This window comes from Sprattus sprattus, assembly GCF_963457725.1.
Source record: "Sprattus sprattus genome assembly, chromosome: 4".
Taxonomy (NCBI): Eukaryota; Metazoa; Chordata; class Actinopteri; order Clupeiformes; family Clupeidae; genus Sprattus; species Sprattus sprattus.
Window position 1 is genome coordinate 1,421,549 of NC_137923.1, and position 10,351 is coordinate 1,431,899.

The 10,351-nt window shown below is 42.2% G+C and overlaps 2 protein-coding genes across 2 annotated transcripts; both read right to left on the reverse strand.

The window, feature by feature from the left end:
* Positions 1–384: 384 nt before the first annotated feature.
* On the reverse strand, positions 385–2,201 carry LOC308364410 (methionine-R-sulfoxide reductase B2, mitochondrial-like; the record flags this gene model as incomplete). The annotated part of the gene is made up of 5 exons (XM_080837536.1): positions 385–492; positions 728–875; positions 1,142–1,218; positions 1,596–1,702; positions 2,099–2,201. The coding sequence occupies 5 exons, from the start codon at positions 2,199–2,201 to the stop codon at positions 385–387; spliced, it is 543 nt and encodes a 180-aa protein (XP_080693662.1).
* Positions 2,202–3,394: 1,193 nt separating this feature from the next.
* On the reverse strand, positions 3,395–9,274 carry dnajc1 (DnaJ (Hsp40) homolog, subfamily C, member 1). The gene is made up of 11 exons (XM_080837524.1): positions 8,993–9,274; positions 7,994–8,095; positions 7,710–7,756; positions 6,904–7,069; positions 6,556–6,653; positions 6,258–6,442; positions 5,651–5,817; positions 5,209–5,328; positions 4,850–4,898; positions 4,116–4,573; positions 3,395–3,797 (listed from the first exon to the last, which is right to left on the reverse strand). The coding sequence occupies exons 1-11, from the start codon at positions 9,143–9,145 to the stop codon at positions 3,729–3,731; spliced, it is 1,614 nt and encodes a 537-aa protein (XP_080693650.1). The 5' UTR covers positions 9,146–9,274; the 3' UTR covers positions 3,395–3,728.
* Between the last annotated feature and the right edge of the window lie 1,077 nt (positions 9,275–10,351).

Genomic DNA, 10,351 nt, shown 5'->3' on the forward strand with positions numbered 1-10,351 from the left:
AAGATGGCAATTATGAAAATGATCAGCTAAATGACAGTGAAACAGCTGAATGAATCAAACGCATTCTTTGAGTTCAGCAGAAATAATTTGCTTGTAGAAATAATTTGCTTGTTCTCTTTAAAAACGTCTTGACTCTTGCAACACCTTGATGTTACAGTTTTTCTAAAAAGTATGGAATATTGAACAGGAGCATCAAGTTCATGTTATGTACATTTCTAAGGAGGCGTACATCTTTTGCATTAATTACAGATGCATTGTAATTTGGGTTCAAAATGGTGTTGCCATGTAACTGGAAGCTACTTTCTCAGTCACATCTCATTTGAATTGAAATCTGGGGTCTATTTAAAACATGTCAGACATTACCAGTGTAAGAATTTGTGAGCCTTATTTCTGAGCACTTGGTGTGAAGTTGAGTGCGATGCTGTTGATGCAGAAGCGGTGGCCTGTGGGCTCTGGGCCGTCGTCGAACACGTGCCCGAGATGAGCATCACACTGCAAGAGACACACAGAGGTGTTAAACAGACACTCCAATTAATGCATTTAAAGAGGAATTAAGAGGAATACAATTTAAACACATATTGTTAAATACTTTTCATAACATAAAAAATAAAAAAAATTAAACAAATCCAGTGCTAGGGAAATAACCAGTGTCATAGTATTCGTCCTAATGTAATTCATTTGATTTATTGTGTGTGTGTTTATTTATTGACATGCTATAGTATTTTACCTGCTTACAAATAACTTCTGTTGCTGTGCTACCTAGTGAGTTGTCAGGGCGACGCAGAATGTTGGCATGACTTTCATCTTGCTCCCATGTTCCATGGGCCTCAGTGAAAGATGGCCATCCTGTCCCCGAATTAAATTTAGATGCAGAGCTGGAGAGAGGACAGAGTGACTCATTCATCAGTCAAATTCAGGTTGCTGACCTTTGAAATATTGTTTTGGTTAGGTACATCATTATGAAGGTACGGCTGAAATCAAGAGAACCGTAGACCTAGTCACTTTGCCATTGCTTATAAAAAGTGTAATTGAACTCAGTGGCCCAATTCATTTGCGACTGCATTCCCGTTCAGCACAAGCAATATGCATTACCTAAAGAGAGGAGTATCACAGCATTCCTGTTCAGCACAATATGCATTACCTAAAGAGAGGAGTATCACAGCAGACACAGTGGTACATGCCCTCTTCCGTGTGGCTTAGGTAGAGGCCACTGAAAGGCTAGAGAAGATAAACAAAATGGGAAGTGAGAGTAAAACACAGCAACTCAACACTGTTGAAGTGAAAAAGAAGACACTGCACTTCCCATTCTGAGGTAATTCTGTTTCTCGACACATGGTATTTCAAAGTCGTTTCAGGAAGTGAACAGTTTGTGAAGGGAACAGTTAAAACTTCTCCCAACTTTTCTCTACTCAAAAATAAACAATTGTTTGTGCCCACAGACCAATGTATACTTGCCAATTTTCACCACTACTTAACTGCAATTCATAGCTATATACCAATATATGTATATGGCAATGTAGTTGATATAGGCCTTGGGCTCTGTGAAGATCGTCACATGGCATTACATGTTATCCGTCACAAGCCTATGCACTCACCTCTTCTGTGCCTCGTTCTCTTGTGACCGCGTACTGTTCTGGGGTGAGCTTCTTCTTCCAGTCTGTGCTCCCGCCTGACTGATCATAGCGTGTCAGTGACCTCAGGCCTGGGGACAGGTTGGCACCATGGTAACTAATTGTCTGCCAACAGCTTATGCTGCTCTGGCTATATGACAAGAAATTTCCTTTTGCACTTTGATACTCACAGTTAGCAAACTCAGTGACATACAGCTGGACACAAAGTGTCACTTAGGTTAAACTAAAATTTGATGGTCTGCCACTTTAAAGTCACTTTTTCTCTTTTGAATTGTTCAGGCTCCATAGAATAACCATATTTGACCGGAACCAAAGAAAAATCAAACAATATGAACATTCTGGAGAAAGGAAGCAAAGTGTACTGTCCTGTCCTGTAAATAATTTAAAATGTAAGTTTGAATTACGAGAGCTTTTATCACACAGCACTCATTTCTATGAAAACCAAGCAAAAGCAGAATGTGTCTCACCAGAGGTTGTGCCAAGCGATCGCACCAAACTCCTCTGGGGGAGAGGGCATTTAACAGGCACTTTACCAAGCAGCTGACAGAAGCGACTGACCATCCGAGCCATTTTCTTACAGACTTCTCAGCAGCGTTTAGAGCACGGTTGTTTGGTTGGGGCTGGACAGAAGTCTGTGGATGCAGTGTATCTGCTTGCTGCTTCTCTCAGCTGCTCGACACATTGAAATGCCAGTGAATGGGTTTACAGCATAAGAGGGGTCAGAGTGTGCTACTGATAAGAGTTCAGAGGATATAGAAGCCAAGGTCATTTTTTAATAGAGATAAGACTTGTGAATACAGGCAGAATGTTTTGTTCACTCAAAGGAAGGTTTCCAATATCATTGGAGGAGTCATCACTATGATCAAGCAGGGCTACTCTTTCTTTTCCCGATGAGAGCTATGGTTTCCTTCCCAACTGAACCATTTTCTTCATTGGTGCAGTTTAGAATAAGGCAAAGAACCTGTCTAATGCACTTACTTACTCCCATGCCAAAGGCTCATCTGCCAGCGAGGGTGGTTGGAGGGGAAGTAGAGCTGCGTCTGGCCACATAATCAGGTTACCATCGGGCTGCCCATTGGGCATACATGCACACAGCAGCAGGCATCACCATAGTGATTAATGAAACACAGAATACCCAAGCATTTAACTTGATCTCCAATATACTTCATGACCATGTTTATGTTGTATTTATAAATCTTGACAAGATAACACAACACAACCCCTTGTCACACACAAGGTCACTAAGGCTGGCCCAGAGTAAAGACTGGGTCTGCACCTCTCTACATAAACTCCATCATTCAGGCTTACTGAATTGCATTCCACCAAGGAACGTCTCACACAAGGCAATCTCAGCCCAGACTGTTTTCATTTATGGTTTCTTGACAATGGGTCAAGCTACCAAATGTCAACAGTGCAGGGCGTCCCTCTTTAGATTCAAGAATCCCTCATTGTCTCTACCTATTATGTTGCTTTAGACAAAAGTGTCTGCTAAATTACTAAATGTAAATGTGTCTCAAACTCATCTCCTCTAAGATCAGCATTTATTCCCCTTACACTTTCCACATCCTCAACACTCTCAGACTTCCTGTGTGTGTCTCTCTCTCGGTCCTCAGTCACCGAATAGACAACAGGTTTCCTAACTCACAGTAGCTTGACTGGTGTTCCTATATGAAAGTTGCTTTGGATAAAAGTATCTGCCAAATGAATGAATGAATGAATGTAAAGAATGAATGAATGAATACACTCCATAATGCCTCTGAAAATACTTTTTTTTCATAGATTTATAAAAAAAACAATGGTGACACATCAGTTTCCCACGTTATTATATCTGAAAACAGATAAAGTATGAAGGAATAAAGGGGCCAAGACAATGGATGAAAAGCAAAGTAAAATAAATAAAACCATTTTCAGCATATACTGCATCTCAAAGGAGATGTCACATTCTCCTGAAGTACAATGCTAAGGCTTCCATAACAAGTAGAACCTAGGGAGCTCTTGATGTTACGACAACTGGGTTCTCATTTTGTGTGAAGCTTAAGGCACGTGACAGACAGGTGGGAGGTAAAGTGAAAACCCAAGATGGCTGCCAGAGGGGAGTCAGCTCTTCGCCTGCTTCCGTTTTAGAATGAGCTCAGCCAGCAACTTGTAACGAATCATACACTCCTCCTAGAGAAAAACAAAAACACATTGGTTAGGAGGACACAAAGGCTCAAACCCAAAGTGATAAGATATGATCATATGGTCAGTGGGAAGAGGTAGGGGAGGGGGTCCATGCCTGAAAGCGTGAGATTTTCGCAACGTCCAGAAATACTAGCATTCCTTCATTATTAACGCCATTGTGTGTACCACATAAGAATCACACAAAAGAATTCAAGCAGATACTTCTTTTACTCAATCTTATCTATATATGACATCTGGGTTTTAGCTGCAAGCTTCCATTAACTATGTTTTTTTTTTGGTCACCACAGGCCATGTGCCACCAACCTTGCTCTTTCCGGGCACCACTTTGGCGATCCTGTCCCAACGCTCTGTGGTGCCTCGTGGGTACTGCTGCAGGGCCTGTTCCAGAAGCTTCTGCTGGTTCTGGGTCCACACCTCCTCTGCAGCAGCACTGGCTTTCTCCTTCTGCGGCGCCGACGCTTGCGGCCCCCTGTCCTCTTCACTGTCCTCGTCCACGGCCTCGGGGTCAAAGTCCCTTTGGCGCCGGCTTTTGACGGGCTTGTCCTCCCCAGTGCCGCCGCTCTCCCCTCCCGCGGTGATCTTCCTTCCCCTCCGCCTCAGGCCCCTCCCCTCCGCCTCCTCGCCGCCAGCAGGCTCTGCTGGATGCTCCTCCACTGGTGGAGGTTCCTCACGCTTCGTGGCGATGTTGTCTGGCACTGCCATTGGTTTGACGACTTTCCCCACTCCAGAGGACACTTTCAGATCGGACAGCTTCACCAGCCCTGCATGGACCACACGGAAGGCATCAGTGACAAAGACAGCAGCCTAACTGGAGAGATTCAAAACATTATTCAATAATACAAGCATATAAATACACAAGGAAAGCCCTCCTTTCCTTGTGTATTTATATGTATTTATGATTGTATGTATGTATATTTATATGTCATTTATTGATTTTATGTATTGTACATCTTCCATGTGGGCCTTGAGCCTGTAATAAAGTTTATTATTATTATTATCACATACTGTACATGTGCAATGTATGTCAATAATCTTACCTGGTGTGATGGTGATGTGGTCTTTAAGTTGTTTGACCTTTGCAGTCACCTATCAGAGATGAGGATTGGATAATTAGTTTCATCTTAACGTTAAACAACTTTGACACCACATTACAACCACTGTAATTCTACAGCACAACTTTGGTGTTTGATGCCTCACCATTTGCAGCACAATTACACCATTCGTCTTAGTTCACATACTGTACATGTTTTGCATGGACACACACACACACACACACACACACACACACACACACACACACACACACACACACACACACACACACACACACACACACACACACACACACACACACACACACACACACACACACACACACACACACACACACACACACCTCTGACACGGATCTGCCCAGCTCGTGGCCAATCTTCTCCCAGCGCCCGGGAGTGCCTCCTGGAAACTTCATCATACACCGGCTCAGCAGGCTGACGTCCTCCTCTGTCCACTCGGGTGTCTGGAACAGAGAATCAACAGCACAGATTAGGTACTAACCTTTGCAGATTAGTACCTGTTTATGGTGCTCTTTCTACTGAGTTCAGTATTCACATTTACATTTAGTCATTTAGAAGACGCTTTTATCCAAAGCGACTTACAAGGATGTATACACATTTTTACATTTACACTGATGGCACACTACACATCAGGAGCAATTAGGGGTTCAGTGTCTTGCTCAAGGACGCTTCGACAGGGAATCAAACTAGCAACCTTCTGATTACTAAACGACTTCTCTACCTCCTGTACCACTGTCGCCCCCTCTGTAGGAGTGAAGTTCTTACTTTCTTTCTCTGAGATTTCTTTTCCACCAGCCAGTCATCCATCTGGTCCTCTATGTCTTCGATGGCCATTCCCTGATCGTACGGTGCTGCAAAGGTCACTTCTGAGATGCTGGGCTCATAGACTGGGAACTCGATCTTAGGCTTCTTCACTTTGGGACGCTTTTCTTCTACAAAGTGTTAAAAGAAAACACAAACCACAAAATGGATCAAGAATCAGGGATGATCGACATATTTTCACTATATTCTGGGTTGAGAGAAGTGTGGTAACATTGTATCATATTACATTAGGGCAACTTAATGTCATTTTAGGTCATTTAGGAATGAAAAACTACTCATAGTGGTACAGTGGTTAGCACTGCCACCTTCCAAGTGGTCGACCCTGGTGTAACAGTAGCAAGAGGGGAAACCTCGGATTGGTCGGCTTCAAACAGAAGAAATGCATGACGACACACCGCATGCATTTCCAAGATGTATGAATGTTTTTCCAATAAATATGGCAACTTTAAGCACAACCCTTATCAATTCCACTATGGTGTATTAATCAACAAAATTGTCCTCTCATAACGATTCTCAAAATCTGTTTGTAAAATGGGAATAGATGGCTCACTTATTTGGGACTCCTCTGCTGCCAAGGCCTCCGCTTCTTCCTGCTCTTTGATCTTCATTTCTTTATACTCCTCATAGTATTGTTTCACTTCCTGAATGACATGCGGGATGGACTTCACGGAGAAGTAGAGCCAGATGCTAACCTTGAGTGGCAGGATATCGTGCCATTGGGGTTTATCAAAGGGTCTGATCAAAACAGAAGATGTGATGGAATATTGCTCAGTGTTCACTTGTTCAATGACTTGTTCAACAAACTGGGTGATCTCTATTGAAATGATCCAAAGGCAAAGACTTATTACCGCTCATTCTTCTCCTGGGTAACATTCTTCACTTCCTCCATGCCCTTGTTGCTCATCTTTTTCTTTTTCTCTTTCTTCTTTTTGCTCAGAAGTTCATCCTGCAAAATAAAATGGAGAATGAAGCAATAAGGATGTGCCAACAATGAGGAATGGAGCCATTTTGTTTCTGGACAGCCAAACAACTCTCCAAACAACTCAGCCATTACTGAATTATTCTTTCAGACAGTATGTGTTATTACTGAAAACCAGGGGCCAAAATGTCCATTAATACCCCTAAATCTACCCCTAAAATCCCATTCCCAGCACTTTCTTCTTCCTTATTCAACACAGTTCATGTCAACTACCCACCAGTTGCTTCTCCAGATAAATAGACCAGATGACTGCGTAATGACCAACTGTCAAAATCAGGCAGAGGAGGAAGCCTAGTTCTGCATTACTCATCTTCCTCACGCGACGGTAGTAGAACACTGGCTGTCTCCAGTCAGGAAGTCCATTGACCAGAATTTCATCGTAACTGTGGATGGGAATAGGGAGATAGGAATAGGAACATTACATGGAGGCAGGGGCGCAGATAGCACTGGGGACGGATTCATAGTGACCCTGATCCGTCCCCACTACTCTCCCTACGTAAGGCGACAATCATCAGTAAATAACGTTTACAAAATGTTAGCGTCCCCCCCAGTTCAAAAATCCCATCTGCAGCGCTGCATGGAGGCAGTGAATGAATGGTGACACTTGTTGAAGGTAGTGGGTCAAATATTTATGCATTGGCTGTACATTTCAGTCGATAATGTCTGCTCAACAACCACATTAACTACTTGGTAGCTCACTAGCTATTACCGTTTAACACTAGTGGCAACTAACTCCACTTAAGTTAGCCAGATTGTAGCCAGACCTTGAGTGGTGGTACGGCAAGCATGCTATACAATAACGTATGCAGTGGATTGTCTATTACTACCAATTACTCCAACTGGTCTTATCTGGCTGACGCACCAGCAGAAAAGTATGCTACTTCCATATTGTGTGAAATGTTCAATTACTGCATTCACATCATCATACCTAATCATTTAAAATACTATCTCCTAGATAAAGGCTGAGAAAGTTTAGGAGAGTCTTGCGTACTACATAAGTTATTCTCAACAACAGCTACTCACCTCTTTCTCCTCTCCTCATCCTTCATGACCTCATAAATTGCCACAAGCTAAAAAGTGAATGATGATGAGACGATTAAGATGTAGTCTGTATATTTTCCAATCAGAAGCAGACATACACAACACAAGCATCAAAATGCTTTAACACAATGTCTTAACAAGCCTTCGCAATAGTATAGTGAGGACTGTAAACCTGGTATAAGAGAAACACTTTTATAAAGGGTCTATGTCCTTTTCATATTGCGCATATGAGACCAATTTAAGTAATTCAAGACTGTAGTGCTTACTTGTCTGAATTGGTTTTCTGCATTTTCATCTTTGTTCTTGTCTGGGTGCAGTACGAGGGAAAGCCTTCGATAGGCCTTCCTAATGTCCGCAGATGTAGCATCCTTGATGGAGAACAAGGAGTGAGAGTGAGTGAGACCAATGGAGCACATTGGTGTGTGCCCCTGCTGTGCCACACCACTGGTGCCACCTAGTGAGGGTTCTAGCTCTGGCAGTAGCATAAGCATGAACACAGTTAAAACATGTATTTAAAATAGTTGGTCCTGAAATATCAACAGCATCACATTTCAAGAGTATGGGTCCAATGAGGTGTGCTTATCCCTTTTAAGAATGGGCACTGGGTTTAAGTCATCAGCCATTTGGAAGCAAAATGCTTGGTAGCTTGCATCAAAATACATAGTGTCGACTGAAACTAAGAGGTTACTAACGCTACGGCTGGTAAAGGCTCCTAGTGCTTCAACTTTCCACAGGGACAGACCATTTGTATACAACTTTCGAAGTAAATGGGACACGTCATTTATCAGAGAGGCCTGCTATGTTTCTTTAGCGTAGACCTTCAGCCTACTCTATGCGTTAAAGCCACGTAGTTGAACACTGGCGTAACATATGTTGTCTGTGTGCATGACAGTGCTTTGACTTGCAACACTTAAGTAGAAAGTTGCCGACCGACTATGGTTTAATCCAGGCCGCAGCCAAATTATGTTGCAACCAGAGGCTCCCCTCATATTCACAAGGGTCCGTCAACTGAATATATAATGGTACTGCTCAAAACAGCCATAAACAACTCGACTGTGTAACAGTTAAGTTAAGCATGGTAACGTTAGCTACACCAGCCCGTTACTGCTCAGTGGTCCTGAGACGACGGGGCAGTATACTGTTTAGCATAAGAGCTACATGGGAAATCGTAATGCATGCCATAACGTTTCAGGTGACAAAGAAGCGTAAATTATATAAAGCGCAATGAAACAAAGGCATACGATGTGGTGATATATGCAAGTTACCTTATCCACAGACAAGAATTCATAGAATGTTTGCGGTATTTCTTCAACGAGATCGAACAGCTCCAAGTCGGCATCCCATGCAACTGTGGGGATTGGTTTCCCGATAGAAAGGCAGAAAAGCAAAACACATGTTGGGACCCATGATGAGGTCATTCTTGAAGGTTCCCCTTTTAATTATAAAAACTCCGGTACTCAAGAAAGCACCAAAACAGCTGATAACCTATATCAGATTCTCTAGTCGGGCCTACAAGCCAAGGCATACTCTTTTCCTCCAGAAGTCGAACGTGGCTACCGCTTCCCATTGCTCTTAAAGGGAACGTAGCACTATCACTCTTGTTGCCAAAGCTACTGCTAAGGATTTCCTCTTTCACTCTGCAGTCTGCAGCACATTAGTCTACCACATAGCGTCGCTGCATCTTCCCCACGGGCTACTCTGGGACAATCTCACACCACCCACATCGGTTTTTAGCCAAACTGGGTTTACTGGGATTCGTCAAGACTGTTTTGTGTAGCTCACTTGAATCCGTAAAGGTTCTTGGCATTCTTATCATAGTCCAGTAGGAGTAGTCAATTGGTCCTATAAAACCTAGCCCATTCAAATAACCTAACCGTTGCCTAAAGCAGCATTTTCTTTAAACAAAGATAGTAGCCCATTTCGTGTGTTCGACTTGGCATTCAAGGTTTATTCTTCGCAGGAATTGAATACATATTCAATACCCATTCAATACCCATAAGGGATATTCCAGACCTTTGTGAAAGGCCTATTTTTGAGTGTTAGATGCTGTGACATAGGCCAGATATAATGCATCCAAATCAAGGATTGTGTGTTCAAATTTTAAAACCGCAGCCGTATAACAAATGGGATTAATTTTAATTAAAACATCTTTATTGATGATAATTGTATGTAAATGACAGAGAAAAATATTTAGTAAAATAAAATGTATAGATTTCCACATGAGACAAACCTCTGAGGACATTATTGCAAAATACGTAATTTACCTTAAAGAGTCTATAAGCAACTATTCCGCAAACTCCCAAAGAAATGTTATTTTCAATAATCTATTAAATGGTAAAAGTGATGGGTAGACTTTTTTTTGACAACCTCCCAAATAATTTAGAGCAAGGGAGCCTTTTGCAACATCTAAACCAAATGTTGCTGTTTTGATAGCATATCCTTCATTTGTTACAGGTGCAGCCAAAGGCCAATAGATCAACATGAGTGGCTAAAATCTGTTAAGTTATCATGCCACTCTCAGATAACTCTCCAAATATTGATGATTTAGAACTTTTTTTATAGCGAATGACTCAAACTCGATTTTATAGCCGACTCCAGGTCAATTTCAATGTGAATATTTACCA